General features: G+C 37.9%; 1 protein-coding gene across 3 annotated transcripts in view; it reads left to right on the plus strand.

Moving 5' to 3' along the window:
* Positions 1-26,019, plus strand: part of SAMHD1 (SAM and HD domain containing deoxynucleoside triphosphate triphosphohydrolase 1) — a 63,621-nt gene that overhangs the window by 13,976 nt on the left and 23,626 nt on the right. For all 3 annotated transcript variants that reach the window (XM_036824770.1, XM_036824772.1, XM_036824771.1), the window contains exons 4-11: positions 6,746-6,906; positions 14,390-14,505; positions 16,284-16,354; positions 20,496-20,654; positions 21,798-21,898; positions 22,070-22,178; positions 23,001-23,092; positions 24,476-24,591. In XM_036824770.1, coding sequence (XP_036680665.1) covers positions 6,746-6,906; positions 14,390-14,505; positions 16,284-16,354; positions 20,496-20,654; positions 21,798-21,898; positions 22,070-22,178; positions 23,001-23,092; positions 24,476-24,591 — 925 coding nt within the window. The remainder of the gene's footprint in view (positions 1-6,745; positions 6,907-14,389; positions 14,506-16,283; positions 16,355-20,495; positions 20,655-21,797; positions 21,899-22,069; positions 22,179-23,000; positions 23,093-24,475; positions 24,592-26,019) is intronic.

A 26,019-nucleotide genomic window follows, 5' to 3' on the forward strand; every position in this document is an offset into this window, starting at 1 on the left:
ACCCAAGGATCTGGCCCCACTCACCAGTGGGCTGACACAAGCTTCAGGACAGCCCTGACCCTACAGCCAGCTGTGTCAGGAACCAGCCCCACCACCCCCCCAGTGGTCTGACACCAGCTCTGGTACCCCTGGGTCCTGCAGCCAGAGACCCCAGAACCCAGCTGTGCCCCCGCCATTGGGCCAGCACTAGCCCCAGGACCCAGTTTTACCCACCAGTGGGTGGGCATCAGTCCCAGGAGCTCCTAGACCCCGATCCTGCCCACCAGAGGGCAGACACAGGCCCCAGCACCACTGCAGCCCCACAGCCTGCCCTGTCAGGACCCAGCCAACACATCAGCAGTACAGCAGCAGTCCTGGGGCCCTACCTCCTAACCCTGCCCACCAGTAGGCCAGCTCCAGCTCTGGGGCACCTTGGGTGCGTCCGTCAGCAACCCTGGGATCCAGGCCCACCCATCAGCAGACTGTCAGCTTCGGGACCCCCAGGGCCCTGCATCCAGAGACCTCAGGACCAGCTCCACCCACCAGTGAGCTGGCACTAGCCTGGGACCCACCCTGGGCCCTGCACCTGCCCACCAGCAGGCTGACAACAGCCCTGTGACACCCCAGGCCCTGGACCTACCCATCAGCAAGCCAATACCAGCTCTGAGGTACTTTGGACTCCTCAGCCAGCCACCCCGGAATTCATCCCCACTCACCAGCAGGCTAGCATCAGCTTTGGGACACCCTAGAACTCACAGCCAGTAGTGTTAAGAACTGGCCCCACCCACCAACAGGCCAACACCAGATTCAGGAACCTCAGCCTCACAACCACTCATCTCAGAACCTGGCTCTGCCCACTAGTGAGCCAGCATTAGCCCCAGGATCCCCTGGGATTCTGCAGCCAGCCACCTTGTGGCCCAGCCCTGCCAACCAGTGGCTAGCAGCCTCCACACAAGGTAGGGCCTGGCAACCAAGCAAATTGGGGAGCCAGCCGTGCCTACCAGACCACGCACAGTAGTCAGCCCACCATAACAGAAGGACCCATGCAGCTCGCATGGGGGCACCCCTAGAACATATAACCCTAGTGACCAGAGGGGAGTGCACTGCTGGGACACATAGGACGTCTCCCATAAAAGGTCACTTCTCCAAGGTCAGGAAACATAACCAACATATCAGATACATAGAAATAAAAACAGCAGTTTAGGCAAAATGAGACAATAGAGGAATATGTTCCAAACTAAATAAAATATGTTTATTTTATTTGAACAAAATAAAACCTCAAAAGAACTAAGTGAAGTGGAGATAGACAATCTAGCTGATAAAGAGTTCAAGGTAGTGATAGTAAATATGATCAAAGAACTCAGGAGAAGAATGGATTCACAGAGTGAGATGTTAGAAATTTTTAACAAAGAGTTAGAAAATATGGAGAAAAACCAAGCAGAGATGAGGAATACCATAACTGAAATGAAAAATACACTAGAAGGCATCAACAGTAGACTAAGAGAGAATATTAAAAGCAGCAAGGGACAAGCAACAAGTTATGTATGCAGGAACTCCTATAGACTATTAGCTGACTTATTAGCAGAAACTCTGCAGGCCAGAAGGGAGTGGTAGAATATCAAGAACCAAGAACCTACCTGGCAAGTTTCTCAGTAAGATTTGATAGAGAAATCAAGTTTTACAGATAAGCAAAACCTAAATAAGTTCATCACCACAACCAGCTTTACAAGAAATGCTAAAGGCAATTCTCTAAGCAAAAAAGAAAAGGCCACAACTAGAAACATGAAAATTATGAAAGGAAAAAACTCATTAGTAAAGGCAAATATACAGTGAAGGTATTCAATCAGCCACGTACAGAACTAGTAGGAAGGTTAAAAGGCAAAAGTAAAATCATCTATATCTGCAGTAAGCAGTTAAGGGATACACAAAACAAAAAGATGTAAAATATGACACTGAAAACAGTACTCATGGCAGGAGGGGAGTAAAAATGTAAGGTTGTTAAAATGCATTTGAAATTAAGAGATCAGCAACTTAAAATAATCATTTATATATATAGATTGCTATATATAAACCTCCTGGTAAGCACAAACTAAAAACCTATAATAGATACATACACAAAAAAGAGAAAGGAATGCAAACATAATGCTGAAGATAGTTACCAAATCACAAGGGAGGAGAACAAAGGAAGAAGAAAGGAACAAAAAAGAACTACAAAAACAAGCCCCAAACAATTAACAAAATGGCAATAAGTACATACCTATCAATAATTACTTTAACTGTAAATGGACCAAATGCTCCAATCAAAAGACATGGAGTGGATGAATGGGTACAAAAACAAGACCCTTATATAGACTGCCTACAAGAGACTCACTTCAGACCTAAAGAAACACAGACAAAGTGAGAGAATGGAAAAAGGTATTCCATGCAAATAGAAATTGAAAGAAAGCCGGGGTACGCATGTCACAACTAAAGATCCTGCATGCCATGACGAAGATCCCGTGTGCTGCAACTAAGACCCAGTGCAGGGCTTCCCTGGTGGCGCAGTGGTTGGGGGTCTGCCTGCCAATGCAGGGGACATGGGTTCGAGCACTGGTCTGGGAAGATCCCACATGCCGCGGAGCGGCTGGGCCCCGTGAGCCACAACTACTGAGCCTGCGCGTCTGGAGCCTGTGCTCCGTAACGGGAGAGGCCGCGATAGTGAGAGGCCCGCGCACCACGATGAGGAGTGACCCCCACTTGCCGCAACTGGAGAAAGCCCTCGCACAGAAACGAAGACCCAACACAGCCAAAAATAAATAAAAATAAATTAAAAAAAAAAGAAAAAGAAAAAAGACCCAGTGCAGCCAAATAAATAAATATTAAAAAAGCAAAAGCAAAAGAAAGCCGGGGTAACAAAAACTTAGACAAAATAAACTTTAAAACAAAGAGTGTTACAAGAGACAAAGAAGGACACTACATAATGATCAAGGGATCACTCCAAGAAGAAGTTATAACAATTGTAAATATATATGTACCCAACATAGGAGCACCTAAATACATAAAGGAAATATTGACACACATAAAGGGAGAAATTGACAGTAACACAATAATAGTAAGGAACTTTAACACCCCACTTACACCAATGGACAGATCATCCAGACAGAAAATCAATTAGGAAACACAGGCGTTAAATGACATATTAGACCAAATGAATGTAACATATATGGAGAATATTCCATCCAAAAGCAGCAGAATACACTTTTTTTTTTTTTTTTTTTGGCTGTGCCGTGCAGCATGTGGGTTCTTATTTCCCTGGCCAGGGATTGAACCCGCACCCCCTGCAGTAGAAGCTCAGAGTCTTAACCACTGGGCCTCCAGGGAGGTCCCAGAATACACATTCTTTTCAAGCACACATGAAACACTCTCCAGGATAGATCATGTTCTAGGCCACAAAACAAGTCTCAGTAAATTTAAGAAAATTGAAATCATGTCAAGTGTCTTTTCCGACCACAATGCTATGAGACTAGAAATCAACTACAAGAAAAAAACTGCAAAAAACACAAACCTGTGGAGGCTAGACATTATGCTACTAAATAACGAATGGATCACTGAAAAAAATCAAGGAAAATATCAAAAAATACTTGGAGACAAGTGAAAATGAAAACACAGCAATCCAAAATCTAAGGGATGCAGCAAAAGCAATTCTAAGAGGGACCTTTATAGCAATAAAAACCTACCTCAGGAAAAAGAAAAATCTCAAATAACCTAACCTTACATCTAAAGGAACTAGAAAAAGAAGAACAAACAGAACCCAAAATTAGTAGAAGGAAAATGGACAGAAGACCTGAATAGAAGTTTTTCCAAAGAAGACATACGTATGGCCAATAGGCAGATGAAAAGATGCTCAACGTCACTAATTATCAGAGAAATGCAAATCAAAACCACAGTGAGATATCATCTCACACCTGTCATAATGGCTATCGTCAAAAAGCCCACAAATAACAAATGTTGGCGAGGGTATAGAGAAAAGGGAACCCTTGTACACTCTTGGTAGGAATGGAAATTGGTACAGCCACTGTGTAGAACAGTATGGAGATTCCTCAAAAAAACTGGAAATAGAACTACGATGTGATCCAGCAGTTCCACTCCTAGGCATATATCTGAAGAAAACACAAATGCTAATTTGAAAAGATACATGCATCGCAATATTCATAACAGCATTATTTACAATTGCCAAGATATTGAAGAAGTCTAAGTGTCCATCAACAGATGAATGGATAAAGAAGATATATTATATATAAGCAATGGAATAGTACTTAGCCATAAAGAAAGAGTGAAATTCTGCTATTTGCAACAACATGGATGGACTTGGAGGGTATTACTCCTAGTGAAATAAGTCAGAGAAAGACAAATACTGTGTTATCACTTATGTGTGGAATCTAAAAAATGAAACAAATGAATATAGCAAAACAGAAAAAAACTCAAGAATAATAGAGAACAAACTAGGGGTTAGCAATTAGGAGAGGGAAGAGGGAGGGGCAAAATAGAAGTAGGGGATTGAGAGGTACAAACTACTATGTATAAAATAAGCTACAAGGATATACTGTATGGCACAGGGAATATAGCCAGTATATTATAAAACTGTAAGTGGAGTATATTCTATAAAAAATTTGAATCACTATGTTGTAACCTGAAACTAATATAATATTGTAAGTCAACTATACCTCAAAAAAATACTGCAAGAACAAAAATAACATTATATACAATGATCAGAGCTCTACTCAGTACTCTGTAATGACTTATATGGGAATAGAATCTAAAAAAGAGTGGATATATGTATATGTATAACTGATTCACTTTGCTATACAGCAGAAATGAACACAATGTTGTAAAGCAACTATACCCCAATAAAAATTAATTTTAAAAAGTGATCAAAACACGTTAATATCACATATACACACTAAGGGTTGCGAAGGGAATATGAAATTGACTAAATAGAATTTCCAGTATCACAAAGCCCAATGTTAGGGGAATGGTTTAAAAATGTTGGTTCATCAATGAAACAGAGCCATTACAGTGATAATTATTAAGATTTGTAAAAACATGAGAAACTGTTCATGATGCATTTTGACATGAAAGGAGAGTGTGTGTTATGGTATTAAGTTAAAAATAATTTTCATTGAGTTCTTTTAAAAACAGTTATTAACCACTGAAAAATTGACAGTGAAGACTTTTAGATCTTTAAATGGATTAAAAGTAGATTATAGGATTTTTCTTTGATAATTTTTCAAAATAAAATAGATTCTTGGGACTTTCCTGGTGGCGCAGTGGTTAAGAATCTGCCTGCCAATACAGGGAACACGGGTTCAAGCCCTGGTCCGGGAAGATCCCACATGCTGCCGAGCAGCTAAGCCTGTGCACCACAACTACTGAGCCTGGGCTCTAGAGCCCACGAGCCACAACTACTGAGCCTGCTTGCCACAACTACTGAAGCCCACATGCCTAGAGCCCGTGCTTCACAGCAAGAGAAGCCACCGCAATGAGAAGCCCGTGCACTGCAACAAAGAGTAGCCCACACTCGGCACAACTAGAGAAAGCCCACGTGCAGCAACTAAAACCCAACACAGCCAAAAATAAATAAATAAATTAATTAATTAATTTAAAAAATAGATTCTCATTCGTTTCGTGGTTACATTGATCTTGTATAAGGGAGAAAGAATAGACCAGTATATGATTTTCATATATTTAAAAATTGTGCAACTTTTTCTTCTCTGATAAGGACATTCACAGGGTTGAATTACAACATCCTTCTATTCCTGAGATACTTTGACATCATTCTTGGCGTATTATTAAAGATATACTTGGTACACTGTAACTATAATAGCTTGTTAACATGTATTACTTTGCAATAATGTTTCAACAGTCATTCAAAACATGTCTGAGTTCCTACTCTGTGCCAGGCACTGTGCTGTTTGATGGGTTCTGAGAATATGGCAGTAAATGAGGCAGACAAGGCCCTTCACCTCCCAGAATTCCATACATTTTTTAGGAACTTCATGGAACCATTTGAAGCAGTTTGAAAATCATGGATTAGATCATTTATCATGTTCCTTTTTTTATTCTGAAACATTCTTTTTAAAAGACAGTTATGGACAATTAAGAAAGATGTTATCTTTATTTAAAGAAACATAGAGGAGCATTAAATCTTCACCCATATTTAAAGCCCCTGTTTAAGCTTAGAGTAATGAATAATTGTGAAATGTATGTTTACTAAGTATAAATAAGTACTTCTAAGAGACATTAAGTGCTGTAGAATTTTATAGTACTTCCTGCCTATGATTGTTTACTACATGGTAGGAGGGGTTTTTTTTTATTAAGGATTATAGTGATGGGTAGATACATTTACAAAAAAATTAGACACAGTGCCTGTGGTAAAATAGTGTATGTGATCTGAATGAGTGTGTTAAATGAGTATGTTTAACTTGAATACCAGACTAACTTACTAAAGGCTAATGAACTCATATACATAAAAGAAAGATTGAAATCTTTACCCTTCTGTTGTTACAATCCATTAATCCATTATTAGAATCCATCAGGTCCAATATACTTGCTCTGTCTGGTAGTGATACCTAAATAAGGTAAAGATATTCATAACTTGTCATTTCCCTTAGTATTATTCTTACTTAAAAATGAATAGCTTTGACTTTGCACTGTAGATAGGAATGACTGGACAAAAATTTTAGATGGTGTTATGTATTGTTATTCACATTAATTTATAATTTTCTAGGTGATTAATGATCCTATCCATGGTCACATTGAATTTCACCCTCTTCTCATCCGAATCATCGACACACCTCAATTTCAGCGCCTGCGATATATTAAGCAGTTGGGAGGCGGTTACTATGTTTTTCCAGGAGCTTCACACAATCGATTTGAGCATAGTCTAGGGTAAGAAGGGTATTGGGGTGGGGAACTTATAGTTATTAAGTCCGTTCTCGGTCACATCGTATCTTTTAGAAAACAAATAGTTTTATAAAATGGTAATAATAGCCTTATTTTTTTTAAGAGCCTTGTTTGACTGAGACAATCAATATTTGATTTTTTTTTTTCCTTTGGCCGAGCCATGTGGCATGCGGGATCTTAGTTCCCCAACCAGGGATCGAACCCGTGCCCCGTGCAGTGGAAGCGTGGAGTCCTAACCATTGGACTGCCAGGGAATTCCCAATAATATCCTTATTTTATTGATGAGAAAGTTGAGGGTTTGATTTACCTTGCTCTACTTTACTTATTTTATGTATTCTTAGAAGCCACCTCAAATCCTTCCTGGAAAGATAATGAAAGTGCCTGGCAGGCCTTTTAGATGAAATATTTGTGTTTAAATATTATTTAAAAGTTAATAGGGTTGGTTACTGATATAACTAACTCTGTAAGTTTGATTATTTAATTTTCCTACATTCCCTATTTAGTCTTATACATAATTGCCCTTTAAAACCACATCATTGGGCTTCCCTGGTGGCGCAGTGGTTAAGAATCCGCCTGCCAATGCAGGGGACATGGGTTCGAGCCCTGGCCCGGGAAGATCCCACATGCCGCAGGGCAACTAAGCCTGTGCGCCACAACTACTGAGCCCGTGTGCCACAACTACTGAAGCCTGCGCGCCTAGAGCCTGTGCTCCTCAACAAGAGAAGCCACCGCAATGAGAAGCCCGTGCACCACAACGAAGACCCCGCTCGCCGCGACTAGAGGAAGCCCACACGCAGCATCAAAGACCTAATGCAGCCAAAAATAAATTTAAAAAAACGAAAAACAAAAAAACCACATTGTTTTCTTACCTGTCAGGAAACGTGTAAATCAGAAAAGCATTCACAAGCGTAGAGAAGATGGCACCTCTGTTACATACAACATAGTTGAGACTTTGCTCTGCTTTTTTTTTTTTTGCCTGCGTTTGGACTTCTTTGCTGCACATGGGCTTTCTCTAGTTGCGAGTGGGGGCTACTCTTCGTTGCAGTGCACGGGCTTCTCATTGCGGTGGCTCCTCTTGTTGCGGAGCACAGGCTCTAGGCGTGCAGGCTTCAGTAGTTGCGGCACGCAGGCTCAGTAGTTGCGGCTTGTGGGCTCTAGAGCGCATGCGCAGTAGTTGTGGCTCATGGCTTAATTGCTCCGTGGCATGTGGGACCTTCCCAGACCAGGGCTCGAACGCACGTCCCTTGCATTGGCAGGCGGTAACCACTGCGCCACAAGGGAAGTCCCTGGTCTGCTTTTTCATTATAAAATGTAGAGCCAGGTGGACGTAAGCCCAGAAGAATCGGACAGTTATCTAGATTTTCATGAAGTACTCACAGTGTAAGTGGTCCCCCCCTTATCCACGGGTTATATGCTCCTAGACCCCCAGTGGATGCCTGAAACCACAGATACTACCAAACCCTGTTTATACTATGTTTTTTCCTTAAAAATACATACCTATGATAAAGTTTAATTTATAAATTAAGCACAATAAGAGATTAACAACAACTAATAATAAAATGGAACAATTATAACAATACAGTGCAATAAAAGTTATGTGCATGTGGTTTCTCCCTCTCTCTTTGTCTCAGAATATCTTATTGTACAAATTTAATGCCTTTGCCATCTTAACTAAGCACTTACCACACACTGTGGCTGTAACTTTGACAGTTTGAGATGCAACAGCAAAACTAGCACAAATTTCTTTTTCCTTCTTCACAATTTCACAGGTAGAAGATTTGTTCTTATGATAGATCTTAGCAACCTCAGCATACAATTTTGTTCTATCTTTATTGAGTTGAGAATTTTGACCTTTTCACTCACTTACCGGAAGCACTTCTCGACTTCTCTTTGGCATATCTGAATTGCCAGCTTTACTACTCTTGCACTTTGGGGCCATTATGAAGTAAAATAAGGGTCACTTGAACACAAGCACTGTGAAACCTCGGCAGTCAATCTGATAATTGTGTCGGCTACTAAGTGATTAATGTGTGGGACACGCTGGACAAAAGAATGATTCACGACCCAGTCGTGATGGAGCAGAACAGTGTGATATTTCATCATGCTACTCAGAATGGAGTGTAATTTAAAACTTATGAATTGTGTATTTCTGGAAGTTTCCATTTAATATTTTCAGACCATGGTTAACTGCTGGTAACTGAAATGAGGAAAGTGAAACCAATAATAAGGGGAAACTGCTGTGTTACTTTGGTTTTGTTTGTTTGTTTAGAAGCATCTTTAGTTAGCCAGAACACATGCATCTACTCAAATGTTTATTTATTCGTCAACAAATATGTATTGAAAACTTATTAGTGCCTACCAAACCAACAAGATATCAACTGTTTCTCTCCTTGTGAAGCTCAGAGTTTAGGGGGCAAGAAAGATATTCATTCAGGAAGTACTTTCAGGTGGAAATGCTAAAAGTGTATTTAACATTTGTTGAGCACCTTATCTACAATCTATGTTGTAAACATTACAACACCAGAAGTTATGCTTTTAAAACAAATTGTGGTAAAATACACAGAATATAAAATTTACCATCCTAACCATTTTTAAGTTTACAGTTCAATAGTGTTAAGTATATCCACATTATTGTGCAACCAAGCTCCGGAACTTTTTCATCTCGCAAAACTGAAACTGTACCCATTGAATAACAATTCCCCATTCCTCTTCTCCCCAGTCCCTGGTAACCACCATTCTACTTTCTGTTCTAATGAATTTGACTGTTCTAGGTACCTCATATAAGTGATTTCATAGAGTATTTGTCTTTTTTGTGATTGGCTTATTTCATTTAGCATAATTTCCCCAAGAGTCACTCATGTTGGAGCATGTGTCAGAATATCCTTACTTTTTAAGGCTGAATAATATTCCATTGTATGTATATGTTACATTTCGTTTATCCTTTCATTCATCTTTGGACTCTTGGGTTGCTTCCACCTCTTTGGCAATTGTGACTGCTATGAACGTGGATGTGAAATATCTCTTCAAGACCCTGCTTTCGCTTCTTTTGGGTATATACCCAGAAGTGGAATTTCTGGATCATATGGTAATTCTATTTTTAATATTTTGAGGAACTGCTCTACTGTTTTCTATAGTGGCTGCACCATTTTACATTCCCACCAACAGTGTACAAGGGTTCTAATTTCTCCACATTCTGGTCAAAACTTTTTAGTTTTTGTTTTGTTTTATAATAGACATCCTAGGGACTTCCCTGGCGGTCCAGTGGTTAAGACTCTGCGCTTCCACTGCAGGGAGAACGGGTTCAATCCCTGTTTGGGGAACTAAGATCCTGCATGCTGCGTGGAGCAGCCAAAAAAAACCCCAAAAAACTCCTCCTAATGGGTGTGAGGTGGTGTCTCACTGTGATTTGATTTTGCATTTCCCTAATGATAAGTGATTCTGAGTCAAGAGGTCCTGCTTTGGGGAATCTGTGTGTTTCTGCCTAGTTCTGAAACAGACTATTCTGTTACGTTGCCCTCGAGGTATATTAGAACATTTGAAAAACATATTGAAGTTCTTGAGTGTTAACTGAAAGAAAAATGCATGATGTGAAAGTTAGGAATTAAGTTTTATTTGGGGACCTTACTGAGTACTATAGCCCGGGAGTTCTCAGATAGCTCTGAGGAACTGCTCCAGAGAGGTAAGGGAGGAGCCAGTATATATGCGAACTTTTTTGCTGGGAAAAACATGTGGTCAAGTGTAAAAAGATTACTGCTAATCACAAATGTGGACAAAAAAAATGTTACCTGTCATTCTAGTAAACAACAAATATCGCCTGCCGTCAAGCCATCAAGCCACTGCAGCTGACCCCCAGTGCTGCACCCAGAGGGGAATTCAGGGTGGAGAAAAGCAGCATCCTGGCCCTAGAAGATCAGATGAATATCTAAGGAATAATTTCAATGACCCCAGACTCTTGCATCTTCCCATACATAGGAAAATGCTAAAAATTATTAACTTGAGGTGACTGGTTTTTGTCATTAGCAGTAGTCTTTTGATGTTGGACTAAATGTTTTTTTTGTTTTTTTTTTTTTCCCACCAGAAACTCCTATATAGCCTGGTTCCTCCCTTACCTCTTTGGAACAATGCCTCAGTGCTGCCTGAGACTGTTTCCCGGGCTAGAGTCCTCAGTAAGATCTCTGAATAAAACATAACTTGCAACTTTTAGGTAGTGTTTTTCTTCAGTTGACAGTTTCAGTGACCACGAAGGGATCCAGAGCAAACTTTTCTCCTTTGCCTGAACTTTACGAGGATCTGGAGCCTTGGTACTAGCAGAGGCCTCTTGTGCCCGTCTGTCTCCTCAGTGAGTCCAGATGAATTTGGATGAGTGTCTCCTGGATCTTGGATCTCATGTTATTCGCTTATGATCCTAAGTTTTATTTGGTGGTATTAAACTTCTCACTGGAGGAGTAGGTTTTCCTTGAACTTAGTTTCAAAAAGAGGTGGTACCTGGGTTATCTTCAGTTGAAAGACATTAGGAAGATTTTGGTCAGTTGAATGACAGAGTGGGTTATCCTCACTTGAAAGACACTGGGAAGATTTTGCTCAGTTAAAAAACGCTGATGGGTTGCCCCAATTGACAGACACTGGGAAATTTTTATTATGTACGTACAGAATTTGTACTTGCAAGTACTTGCTTAATTGGGAATTAAAGCTCATCCTAAAAATGGCCAAACTGCGGTTCTTTTGACATTCCAAAATTAATTGCTTTTTCATATGCAGCTAGAAAAACCCAACTTAATAAAACATCTTTTCAAAATTCTGAACTTAAAGAAACAAAAGCCCTACTGGGAGAACTTGCATTTCTCTACCTGTGTCTTAGAGATGTAAATGTTCTACCTGATCTTCTTAGGCTTTTTTTTTTTTCTCCTGTGTTCTGAGAGCTTGGTCTCTGCTACCCAGGAGGTACACATATGGTGTACATTTGGCAACCAGTCAATAGACTGGAATTCTGAGCAATCTTTTTGTCTGGCTGTGTCAACTCTCAGGAAAATTTGTCATAAGGGGTCCCAGCCCATAAGGGGCCTTTGTCATCTCAACCTTCATTGCAACCACCTGTACAACGAAGGACTTTACTCTCTTGGGCTGTTTGGGGGAGGAAATTTCTAGATCTTATGAAGGCTGCATCCTTTGCACTCTCTTGTGGGGACGCCTCTTGCATTTTCTTGGTTTGAGTCACTATTAAGATACTATTCATCAATGACCAGGCAGTGAATCCTTAAAATTGGAGAAACTTGGTAAATTGGTAAATTTTTTAGAGAGCTCTCATTACAAACAGCTGTTTTATTTTTACCTATAAAAAAACAAATTAGATGGTAGTATATATAAAACGGCTAACCTAAGAACTCCCTTAGTTTATTTATTTATCATTTTTTAGCATTTTTAGTTTTTTTTTCTTAACTTTTAAAAAATTTGAATATTTTATTTTCCCCCAGCTTTATCGTTATATAATTGACACATAACATTGTGTATGTTTAAGGTGTACAACATGATTTGATACTTTTTTTTTGTCATAAGTTGTGGGTTTAATTGCATTAATTTAAATGTTACCTTTTGTTGTAAATTCACCACATATTCCATTAAGAATAGAAACCATATTATCTAGTTCAACAATGCTATATATAAAATAGATACCCAACAAGGACCTACTGTATAGCACAGGGAACTATACTCAGTATTTTGTTTTTTGTTTTTTTATCTCTTCTTGATTTTGTGGACTTAACATAGGTGTTGAATTTATCTTGACACTGACTTTAGCCAATTATTTTTTTTTTGAATTTTATTTTATTTTTTTATACAGCAGGTCCTTATTAGTCATCAATTTTATACACTTCAGTGTATACATGTCAACCCCAAATGCCCAATTCATCACACCACCACCCCCACCCCACCCCCGCCACTTTCCCCCCTTGGTGACCGTAAGTTTGTTCTCTACATCTGTGTCTCAATTTCTGCCCTGCAAACCGGTTCATCTGTACCATTTTTCTAGGTTCCACATATATGTGTTAGCATACGGTATTTGTTTTTCTCTTTCTGACTTACTTCACTCTGTATGACAGTCTCTAGATCCATCCCCGTCTCTACAAATGACCCAATTTCAGAACTCCCTTAGTGTAGAAAAGACAAAAATAAACCAGTTTGGGAAGCCTTATTTGTAGTCTCTAGGGTTACCCTCAATGGGCCTTACAGATGCTAATAAAAACATTAGGTTAATTAATGTTAATTGGGTTGGTTAATAGGGAAAAAAAGCTGAGGGGAAAGTTAAGAGACTTCTTCCCAAGAAGGTGGAAATTTTAAAGGGACTTGTCCCAGCAGGATAAAAATCTTTAGATGGTTATTAAGAAATTGGATAAATAAAATGGATGGTAATGAGATTAAAACAAAGGTTTTTATACAACACTATGTAAGGTTGGATGAGCCAAGGGGACATCTTATTGGTCCCCAACATTAAGGGCCCCGAGGAAGTCCATTCTATTTACCCCAGTGTAATACACACGCACATGCACACACACACAAACACACACACATATTTAAAAGGCTGGAAGAAAATTACACTGAGATACGTGATCAACAGTTGAACAGTTGTTTGGGGCAACAGGCCAATTAATCAAGTTAAAGATTTTTTAAAAAGGCCTGTGTCCCTTGGCTCAACCCCTCCCTGGAGACCCCAGAGCCTTTATACAAAAATAGATAAAATAGCCAGAGAATAAAAAGGAAACTTTCTAGGACTCCTTGTAAGACCACAGCTTGTTGATGGGGTCCTAATGGAGGCTAAAGTTAAAGGTGTAAGAGTTGATTGAATTGAGATGACAGTTTATAAAAGTAGGTATATTTAAGTGGGCTTAATATAAGATGTTTATATCTCTTTTGCCTCACTATATTGTGTGTAGTCATTATGTCTCACTGAGGAATGCTTCCCCTGCCTGGTATTATAAGACAGGGTATGTAAATCTGCCCCTCAGAAAATATTAATTTAAATATACAAAAAACAAAAAACCCAGTAAGGTTACCTGAACCCACACAATATAATGTAAAACTAGGGGCTAATATTCAGAAGCTAATAATAATCAAATTAAAGAAAATGTAGTTGGGCAAATCAATCTTTTAAAATCATTTAGGCAGCAGAGCAGTTCTTTGGGGAATTAAAAGCAACTGTCTTTGTCTTGCAAATCTCTACAAATCAGAAATGTAATACAGCCCACAATGACCTGAGACTGAGCCTAATTAGCTAGCTCAATCAGGTAGACTCTGAAACAAAAAGGGAAAAAGAGGGCTTTTTACACTCAAACTGCTGGGAAGGCTCCTTCACCCAAAGTCTAATTCACAGCCTCCTTAAGGATTTATCAAGGACAAATACAAATCTTAACAGTCGCTCATCTTTCAAACAGAAGAGTAACTCTTTCATTTTTGTTTTGTTTTTTCCGCTCTGCAGCGTAGGGTATCTAGCAGGACGTCTAGTTCGTGAACTGAGTGAAAAACAACCAGAGCTGCAGATAAGTGAACGAGATATGCTCTGTGTTCAGATCGCTGGTCTTTGTCATGATCTCGGTAAGCAGTTCAAAGAGCCAGAGTTCTAATGTAAAACCACATGGTACCTCTCTTTGAAATTAAAAAATCCAACTAACTAGGAGAATATGAAAGTTGTGTTTTAATTCTTCAGTTAACATTAAATGTGCCATTGCTTCTTTCTAGAATGGTTCATAAGCCCAAAGCATTGCTATTTTTTTTTTGTAGTCTTTCAGTGAATTTCCCATGTTAAACATCTTTGTTGCAGGTTATATGAAAGGACTTTCTGATAGTGATTTTTTTCTGACTACTGTGTGTTGGATGATGTGAATTTGATTTTTCCTTTATCTTGGTCGAAATAAAATTGCCATTTTCCTTTAGATAATTTGTCAAATCTGTTCTTCTCACACCTAGAATACATAATCTGCTCTAACAGATTAACAACAGATTTAGAGAACTCCTTTTCTTCCCTGGCTCATGTGAGGTCTTGGGCCACTTAAATCCAAGTAGAAGAATATCATCCCTTTCCATGGTCAAAGAAAGAGAAAAAAGACTGTTCTCTTTTATCACAGGAGTTTTTTCCCCTATCCTTGTAATTTATTCCTACCTGTTGGAGGATCCTAAGAGTTTGCGTGTGCCCTCAGTGCAGGGAAAGGGAGGTTTCAGTAGCCAGATACTTAAAGGCATAGGGCACTCTCTTCAGCATGTCCCCTTGGAGATTTCAGTAGGACCAGTATCAGCCCTAGATCACAAATTTAACAGATTTTTGGTATTTTGAGAGGGAATCATTGGGAAACTTCTGCCAGTTCCTAGGAGTCTGAGCTCTGTAGTAACAAGCCTTTGTGTACAGACTGCAACATGCAAAAAGGCCCAGGGCTGGTCCAGGTAGGCTCCCTCTCCCATCTGTCAGGGAAGAGGGTAGGGGATTTGTTCCAGGACCCCCTGTGGGTACAAAAAAAAAACCCCCAAAAATCCTGAATGCTCAAGCCCCTTATATAAAATTTGCATATAACCCACACACATCCTCCCATGTACTTTAAATCAATTCTAGATTACTTATAATACCAATACAATGTAAACTATATGTAAATAGTTGCCAGCAAGCTTGGCAAATTCAAGTTTTGCTTTTTGGAACTTTCTGGAATTTTTTTTTCTGAATATTTTTTTGTCCGAGGTTGATTGAATCTGCGGATGCAGAGGGCCAACTGTAACTCCTTCAGAAATTCTGATAATTCCAGAGTTGTGCCTCAGCAAAGTTTCATATTACTAGATGTTGTGGAATGTTAAGATCACTTATGAATAAGATAAAGTAGTGATCTCCACCTTTGATTGCCCATATCATCAGTAAAAACCCAAGATAAACCCTGATATGTGTATATTTATTATAAAGTAAATTACGTACATTATAAAATTTACATAAAAATAGATGTTTTTAAAGGTTGAGAGTAATAAAGTTCTAATATTTTCTTCCTAACCCTAGTGGATTGTCTTAAAACTACTGTTCTAACACTAACAATATATAATCTGAAGAAGCCAAAAGTTTTTGTCATTAACATTCCTTTAGTTACACAAAACTGTCCTTTCATCAGATTTATGTAAACTCTGGTGACTCAGAGACCCCTCAATGGAGAGCTTACTTTCCTGTATTGTTCTGCTTCCTGTTCTCTTGTTTTGGAAAATAGGAAGGAAGGATTTGTTCCTTTTTGTGATGTATTTATAGATTATTAATTTCTATTGATATTCAAGTTTTAACTAAAAAGATTTACTTTTTACCAATTTACAAACATTTTTCTTGTTCTAAGGCTGCTTTTGTTTTTAAGGTCATGGGCCATTTTCTCATATGTTCGATGGAAGATTTATTCCACTTGCTCGCCCAGATGTGAAATGGACGGTATGTATTCACATATTTAATAGTCAATAAAATAAAGACTAAGCAGTGACTGCTGTGTTAAAGTATTCTTCCTTTTACAGTTTTTCAGAGTGTTTATATATAATGCTTTCATTTGATCCTCACAGTAATCTCTAAGGAGGAAATCATTATCTCCATTTTTGTAAGTATAAAGAAACTTGAAACTCATAGAGGTGTATTGATGCACCAAAAATCACAAAGTTGTTAAATGATAAAGCCAGCACTAGAAAACCAGGTTTCCTAGCTGCTAATTTAATGCTCTTTCTACTCTATCATACTAGTATAAAATAAAAAATAAAAGGCTGACTCTGGCTTTGACTCATTTTGTATGACCATGAAGTAACTAATACCAGCTAAGTTCATTTTATACTTACAGATTTGCAGGTGACTGACCCGTATTTTTGGAATCAATTTTTGAGAAGTTAGGTCAACTCCTATTTTTGGCCACACTATATTTGGAGTAGAAAAAGGTATTAATACATATTGAACACTTCTTACACGTCAACCACTATTTTTTCTCTCTCTCTTTAAAGGTAATTCATATACGATATGTTGTACAGATCTTAAGTGTACAGTTCAGTGAGTTTTGACAAATGTATACATCCATGTAGCCACTACCCAAGTTGAGATATAGAATATTTTCATCTTCCTGGAAAATTCCTTTGTGACCCTTTTCAGTCAGTTCCTACATCTCCCTCCCACCATCACCTTCTGATTTTTATAAACAGATTAGTTTTGCCTGTCTTAGAATTGATAAGAGTAGAATCCTATAATAGGTACTCTTTTGTATCTTGCTCTTATTCACTCAACGTAATGATTTTGAGATTCGTCGGTGTGTCATGCATCAGTTGTCGGTCCCTGCTCATTGCTGAGGTAGTATTCCATTGTAAGAATAAGTTACGATTTGTTTATTTTTTCTCCTTTTGTAGAATTTGGGTTGTTTTCAGTGTTTTGGCTGTTACGAATAAGGATGCTATGCATGTTACTGTACACGATTTTTATGGAAAATGTTTTCATTTGTCTTAGGTTCATTTCTCCTTACCTAGGAGTAGAATTGCTGGGTCATCAAGTAGATGGATACTTAACTTTATAAAGCAACTACCAGACATTTCCCATTTTACACTCTGCCAGCAGTATGAGAGTGCCTGTTGTTCCATAGCCTCACCAACATTTAGTTTTTTAAATTATTCTTTCTAATGAGTGTGAAATGGTTTCTTATAGGATTTTTTTTTTTTTTTTTGGTATCCTCTGTGGTATGTTGAGTACCATTTCCTGTACTTTGTCATTGGTAAATCATCTTTTGTGAAGAGTTTTTCCATTTACCCATTTAAAAAATTGAATGTTTGCCTTTTAGTTATCCATTTGAGTAATTATATATATAGTCAGATACATGTATTGTGAATATAGTCCCCGTCCCCACCCCAGTCTCTGACTTACCAATTCATTTCTTTAATGAAGGTGGCTTTTGAGAAACAAAAATTTTAAATTTTGATGAAGTATTCTGGTTCTTCAACCTGGTAAGATGGATAGTTTCTCTCCAGTTCTGCAGCCTTAGGGCCTCCCTCAGGCTAAAAGCCATAAAAGAACTGGAATATTGCCCACTGCCTTCCTCTTCCAAGTGTTTATTTCCCTCTAACATCTGCCTGCTTTTGGTCGTAATCCAATACCTTCAGGAAGTTGTCCAGAGTTAATAGTTGTTTTCAACAAGGTCGATTTAAATAGGATCTACTCAGCCATTCCCAAGTCTTTTTCTTTAAATATTTTGCCTTTAACGTGTAAGTCCTTACCTCATGGGAATTTATTTCTCTGCATATGCGTGGTAGAAATCTGATTTCTTTTTTAATATGGATAATTGTTTATTGAATTTCCCCAATGATCTGCAGTCAAACGCTCTACCACTGTCCCCACTGATTCTGTGATACCAACCCCAACATTTTTTTAACTTTCCGTAATGATGAATCTTTCTGGATTCTGTTCCATTCCACACTTTTCATAATTGTTACTTCTTTATAATAAGTCTTGATAGCTGGTAGGACAGCTGTTTCTTTTATTAGGTATCTTTGGCCTTTTGCTCTTCTATTATAAATGTTGTAATTTTCTCCATAAAGGTTTTATACATCTTTTATTATATTTACTTCTAAGTTGCTTATAATTTTAGTTATTATTGTCTGTGCTATCTTTGTGGAACTTGAATTTTTCTGTATGTATAAATTTTTTTCTGAACCATTTGAAAGTATGTTGTAGGCATGCCCCTTTATTCCTAAAGCTTCAGTGGGTATTTCCTAAAAACAAGAACATTCTCTTACATAACCTCAGTACATTTATTAAAATCAGGAAATTATTATTGATACAGTACTATTATCTAATTTACAGACCTTCTATCAAATTTCAACAACTGTCCATATAGAAAAGGGGAAAGAAAACCATTTTTGGTCCTGATTCATCATACATTACTCTTAGTTGCCATTTCTCTTTAGTTTCTTTTTTTTTTTTTTTTTTAAGTTATTTATTTATTTATTTATGGCTGTGTTGGGTCTTCGTTTCTGTGCGAGGGCCTTCTCTAGTTGTGGCAAGCGGGGGCCACTCTTCATCGCGGTGCGTGGGCCTCTCACTATCGCGGCCTCTCTCGTTGCGGAGCACAAGCTCCAGACGTGCAGGCTCAGTAGTTGTGGCTCACGGGCCTAGTTGCTCCGCGACATGTGGGATCTTCCCAGACCAGGGCTCGAACCCGTGTCCCCTGCATTGGTAGGCAGATTCTCAACCACTGCGCCACCAGGGAAGCCCCTCTTTAGTTTCTTTTGATCTGCAACAATTCTTCCGTCTTTATCTCTCATGACCTTGTCATTTTTTGAAGTATACAGGTAGATTATTTTGTGGATTGCCCCTCACTTTGAGTTTCGGTTTTCGGTTTCCTCATACTGTCAGACTATCTGTTTTTGGCAGAATGCCACGTTGTGACCTTAGTGTATCCCATCAGAGGCACATAAGGTCTTTTTAAGCCATTACTGGTAATATTAACTTCAATCACCTGATTAAGGCAATGGCTGCCAAATTTCATAAACTTACTGTTTTTCCTCTATGTAATTAATATGTATCTTGATTCAATTAAAAAATAGATATAGGACCATTCAGGGTTTTGTTTTCATGTTTCTTGAGTTTGTTTTTGCTAAGACCTGTGATAGGGCAGATGTCTCCCTCCAGGGGGCCATTTGATCTTTATAATGATTATAAATGAGCAAGCAGAGACAGATGAGTAAAATGAGTCTAATTTGAGATTCCAGCCCAGATCTTGACTTCAGGGCTCTGAGACATTTTTGTTTTTACTGGCAAGTTTGGAATTACCCCTTTTCATCAGTAGATGGAAACAATACAACTAAATTTTATAGTGATATTCATTAAAATGGTATTCTATTGGGAATTCCCTGGCGGTCCAGTGGTTAGGACTCAGCTCTTTCACTGCTGGGGCCTGGGTTCAATCCCTGGTCCGGGAACTAAGATTCTGCACGTGGTACATCTCAGAAAAAAAAAAAAAAGCTATTTCTATCTTTATGATCTGGTAATATTCAGTTGTACTGTACAATACTTATGTATTATAAATGATTATATCTCATTAAATATATTTATGTAATAATGATGAACCTGGTTTGTAAAGGTTTATAGACTGGTAAAATACAGACAGTTTTTTTTTTCCAGTCCCATCTGGTATTTATTTATTTATTTGGCTGCATTGGGTCTTCGTTGCAGCATGTGGGATCTTTCATTGCAGTGCACAGGCTCTTCATTGCAGCTCGCGGGCTCTCCAGTTGTGGCACGCAGGCTCTAGAGCGCGCAGGCTTAGTTGCCCCACAGCATGTGGGATCTTAGTTCCCTGACCGCGGATAGAACCTGCATCCCCTGCACTGGAAGGAGGATTCTTAACCACTGGACTACCAGGGGAGTCCCAATATAGACAAATTTGACAGATTTTTTAAAATATCTGTAAGATTGTAGTTGAAAACTTGATAATTAACATGCATTAGAACCTTATCTCTGAATTACTTGGAGCCAAGAGTAATTTTAAATAATCAGGGGTCTCTGATGGACTAGAGTCTACAACAGACCATACTGTGCTGACTTTTCCCAGCATGAACAGGGCTCAGTTATGATGTTTGAGCACCTAGTTAATTCTAACGGACTCAGAGATGTCATGGAACACTATGGTCTCATCCCTGAAGAAGATATTTGGTTTATCAAGGAACAAATTACAGGACCACCTGAATCACCCGTCAAAGATTCTTCGAAGGTAAGTTTGTGTACAACTTAATTTGAACTGACTGGTTCCTTTCATCTAGTCTCTCTGCTTGATTCCTTCAGATCTATTTGAAGAGGTGACATTTGGCTATTTTAGAGAGACTAAATGATAAAATATGTGATACATTTCTACTGTTTAATGCAAAAAATAAAAGACTTATATAGTTCTTCCAGCTCTTAACTGAGTTCTTCAGAAGCTATCCCCCAAATTAAAATGAATATGTATGCAGTATTTTATATAGAAGCCTAAAGTAACTTAGTTTGGAAAATGTAAAAGTATGTGTCTTGTTTATTCATTAAAATTAGCATATTTGAAATATTTAGATATGTGAAGACCTAGAAAAAAGTTGAATTAGTTCAGAGGGAAATATGTTTTGTTTCCTTTTTGATCTTTTTTCTTTTTATTTTGCTTAGAAAAAAGAATTTCCCTTTGTGGTTTTTAAAGTTTTTTTCCTTAAAATATACAAAGCTACTTGTAAGGCATAAGATAAAGAGGTGGATTTTATAGCAAATATACTATTTCCAAAAAACAGAGCTCCTGGGAATTCCCTGGCAGTCCAGTGGTTAGGACTGTGACGCTTTCACTGCTGAGGGCCCGGGTTCTGTCCCTGGTTGGGGAACTAGGATCCCACGGGCCACACAGCGCCACACAGCGCCGCCAAAAAAAACCCAAACAAACAAAAAACAGAGTTCCAAAAATTCTTTGAATGGTGCATATCATTTAGACTAGATGTGTGGCTACTTTGAAAGACAATACTATTTTCATGCCTGAATTTAAGCATTAGAATATAAGGAACATTCTTACTAGTTCATAATTAGATCTTATATTTTTAAAAAAATTTTAAACGAAGAAAACAAGAAAGCTTGTTGGTTATGGGAAGTGTAACAGAGTTAGGATCCTTCCGAAGGCACAAGGTTTAGTATTAACAGGGTATCACACTTTAGCATTTCTTTTCCCTTTTCTACTAATTTAGGAATTAAATGGAAGAAGGAATGAGTAGAACCTTCTCACTTACCTAACCTTCCCGTTCAAATATCTGTTTATACTTTTCAGAGTAATACAGTTGCTTTGCTTTGCTTACAAATAGATTTGGCTCCTATCCTAAAACTTTCAGTGGGTTTTCTTGTCTTGCAGTGGCTGTATAAAGGACGTCCTAAAGAAAAAAGCTTCCTTTATGAGATAGTGGCCAATAAAAGAAATGGCATTGATGTGGACAAATGGGATTATTTTGCCAGGTATGCATTGAACACTTCAGAAAAGTTGGTTAAAATCCTTATATACTTTAAATATATACAATTTTTATTTAAATAAACAAAATAAAATTCTTGTATAAATTTAGTTTTGATATTTAAGGTACAGTTTCCTTTGTTGAACTATTTCATTTCTCTGCTTTGGAATCTTTCTAGGGACTGCCATCATCTTGGAATTCAAAATAATTTTGATTACAAGCGCTTTATTAAGTTTGCCCGTGTCTGTGAGGTAGATGATAGGAAGCACATTTGTACTAGAGAAAAGGTAAGCTATGTCAGAGAACAACGAGGAAGGTATAGTTCCCAGTGTGAAATCTAGAAATAACCTTTAACTAATTTGGAAAAATCACTACCTGGTAAATTATCAATCTCTTTACTTCATGCTTAGCATTTGGAAGTATCTTAAGACTCTTTTCACTTCTACTGCATTGTTAAATAATAATAAAATTACGATAGACATTTTTTGAATGTTGTTCTAGGCACTGTTGTAAGTGCTTTAGAGGGATTAACTCAATCCTCATCCACCCTATGGAATAGATACTGTTATTATCCCATTTAACAGATGAGCAAGTTGAAGCACAGAGAAGACATACAATTAATGGCAGAACTGGAATTTCAATCCAGGAAGTTTGGCTTGAGTATTATCCTTAATCACTATATTACGTGTTTCATGGTAGTTAAAATCCTAAAATCATTAGGTCCCCTGCTAGGTTAGAATCATGTAACTAAAGAATATTACAGTATTATACTATAGAAGGTCTTTCTTTTGAGAATGAAGACTATAAGAATAATAATACCTAATTTCTAGAGGTATTGGGAAATTTAAAGAATATATTTAAGATGCCTAAAACAGAATGTGTCACTGAGTTAAAACACTCAGTAGATTTTGGTTTACTAAGAACAAAAGTTGCAAATTAGTAGTTTTATGAATCTGCCTTGCTCTTTCTTAGTGGGCTCAGGGGTTTTAATGAAGTAGCCCCTGTGCCTAGTCTTCTTTTATGCCACCATCCCTTTTCCTTGACTTATATACTTGTCTGCTAACAAGGGAACCTAATCTGATCCTACATTGTTCCACATTCTTCTGCAGGAGGTTGGAAACCTGTATGACATGTTCCACACACGCAACTCTTTGCATCGCAGAGCTTATCAACACAAAGTTGGCAACATCATTGATACAATGTAAGAAATTCGATTGTTATTTCCCTATAAAATTTTCCATGATGCTTTGCTAGAGTATCATACTTGGGTCAAGTTGAGATTTCTAGGTAAATTCAAGTGAATTTTAAGTGAACAAACCTAAAATGGTTCCCTTAAACAAATAAAACAAAAACTAGCATAAAGTGAACTTCGTTAGAGGTGAGGAGGAAAGTGGGTAAAGAGGATAGATTCGAGCAGAAGATGGGGTTTAGGCTAGGCAGGAAGGAGGCCACGCTGGGATGGCTTAGACCTCTGCACAGGTAGTCACTTAGGTACCAGATATTAGTCATGGAGGTGAGAGGTGGGACATGGATAATTGATATTCTGAAATTAATGATAAAAATGAATTTTAAAGATTAAGATTAATGTCTCTCCTTACCCTGTCAATTATCAAAATTAGTAGCAAATAGTAAAACCTACAGGAATTTCACCTCTTCTCCCCGATCCAGTCAGAACCAAAGCAGAAAAGTACAGCCAGGTCTCTGTGTGACTCAAAGACCCCATGAGGAATTACCAAAAGTTGGGTGTGAGTCAAGTTAATTCCATGTCTCTAAAATAGTTTTAAATTGATTTATTTTAAGCCTTTCATGTTCATGTTTAACATTTGTGTTGAGAAAATTTACCTTCTTTTCTCCTTTTTTCCTCATCTTTTCTCATGAGCACACTAGTTAGAATTCTTTCTCCTATTTGTATGGTTGTCACTTTGGTAAGAGATTTTGTTGTTTTCTTTGTTTTTAATGTGGAGAATCGGAGAGATGTAGGTACAAAGCCTGGTACCGCTTCTTCCTAACTTGATTAAATGAAAATTCCTTAATTTCTACATCTGTAAAATTGAGGCTGATTACACCTATCTTATAGTTGGAAAGATTAAATAAGATGATGTATTTAAAGCTCTGTTATAATGCCTGGAACACAGTAAATGTAGTAGTTCACAAATCACCATGGATTTATTTAGCATGATTGAGAAGCAGTTGTGTTTTTTTTCTGGCTTTTTAAAAAATTATAAGTTGCAGGTGTACAATATAGTGATTCACAACTTTTAAAGGTTGTATTCCATTTATAGCTATTATAAAATATTAGCTGTATTCCTCATTGTACAATATATCCTTGTAGCTTATTTTATACCTAATAGTTTATACCTCTTAATCCCCTACCCCTATATTGCCCCTCCCCACTTCCCTCTCCCCACTGATAACCACTAGTTTGTTCTCTATATCTGTAAGTCTGAGAAGCAGTTGTCTTTAGAACATTGTGTCTCAAGATTTTATTTCCCTAAAGTAGAAAGATTTCCTTAACTTTAAGCAAGGCATAAAGCAAATATTCAAATTTTCTCATAAACATAAATGTTTATAAAATGATCTTTAGGATTACAGATGCCTTCCTCAAAGCAGACCCTTACATAGAGATAACAGGTTCTGAAGGAAAAAAGTATCACATTTCTACAGCAATTGATGACATGGAAGCCTTCACTAAGCTGACAGGTAAGGACTAGAAGGTAACATAGGTGGTCCATCTCAGATAAAGTATAAGCTTTCCCTGGATTGCAGATGAGTTATTTTCCAAACATTCCAATGTATTTAGCTTCTAAAGTGATTGTATACTATTGGATTTGAGTTTTATCTCTGCTTTGTACTAACAGGGTAACCTTGATAAAGTTATTTAACCTCTCTGAACCTTAGTTTCCTCATCTAAAATGGGAGTAATGACACCTAGCATATAGTTTTGTTGTGATGCTTCAATGAGGCATATAGCACCTAGAATAGTACTTGGCACGTAAGTACTCAATATTAATTATTATTTAACTTATAATACAGCTGGACTAATACCATACCAGTATCAAAAAGCTGACTTGCCTTTTTTTTTTTTTTTTTTTGACTTACCCTTTTAACATGATCTTTGTTGCAAAACACAGGATGTGAGAAACATTTCCCCTCACGTCAGCAGAAACAAACTCTGCGGCTTAGGGTGTGAAGGAAGAGAGGTGAGGGGTTGCAGCTGATTCTTTAATGTGGGAGAGTGTAGACTGAGAAATAAAGATCAGTAAAGCAAAAGAGGTAAACCAAAAAGCGTGTACCAGTCAGAGTTCTTAGTTGCAAATCCTAAAACTGTCTCTGCTTAACTAAAAACAACATGACAGAATCAGTGGAAAGGCTGGAGGTTCTGAACCAAGCAAGAACAACAGAAACTGAGTGGCCTCAGACACAACCAAGATCAACTTCCTGCTCCATCTCTGCTAGATTTTATTTTATATACATATAACATAGAGAGTCCCCATTACACTTGTAAATTTTTAGTCATTTTCCAATCATAGCTAAACCAAAGATTAGAAGTGAAATGGTGATTCCCTGTATCAAATATCTGTGTACACTGAGAACACTGTACATCAGTACTTACAGTTTATAATGTGACAAGTGAGTTTGCTTTTTGCTTGTTAATTAATCTGGGTTGGATTGATGACAAAGTTACTTATAGGGGATAATGTATCTAAATTGTTTCTGTGTTTTGTTTTAATAACATCATAGCAGGTATACTAGTCTCCCATTGTTGTGTGGATAGGAATGGAGGAAGAGATTATAAGACAATGTGAGCAAGCTGTGGATATTTATTTATTTCTTTATTTATTTATTTTAACATCTTTATTGGAGTATAATTGCTTTACAATGGTGTGTTAGTTTCTTCTGTATAACAAAGTGAATCAGCTATACATATACATATGTCCCCATATCTCCTCCCTCTTGCATCTCCCTCCCACCCTCCCTATCCCACCCCTCTAGGTGGTCACAAAGCACCGAGCTGATCTCCCTGTGCTATGTGGCTGCTTCCCACTAGCTATCTATTTTACATTTGGTAGTGTATATAAGTCCATGCCACTCTCTCACTTTGTCCCAGCTTACCCTTCCCCCTCCCTG

Source organism: Balaenoptera musculus, chromosome 15 (genome assembly GCF_009873245.2).
Source record: "Balaenoptera musculus isolate JJ_BM4_2016_0621 chromosome 15, mBalMus1.pri.v3, whole genome shotgun sequence".
In the NCBI taxonomy this organism is placed as follows: domain Eukaryota; kingdom Metazoa; phylum Chordata; class Mammalia; order Artiodactyla; family Balaenopteridae; genus Balaenoptera; species Balaenoptera musculus.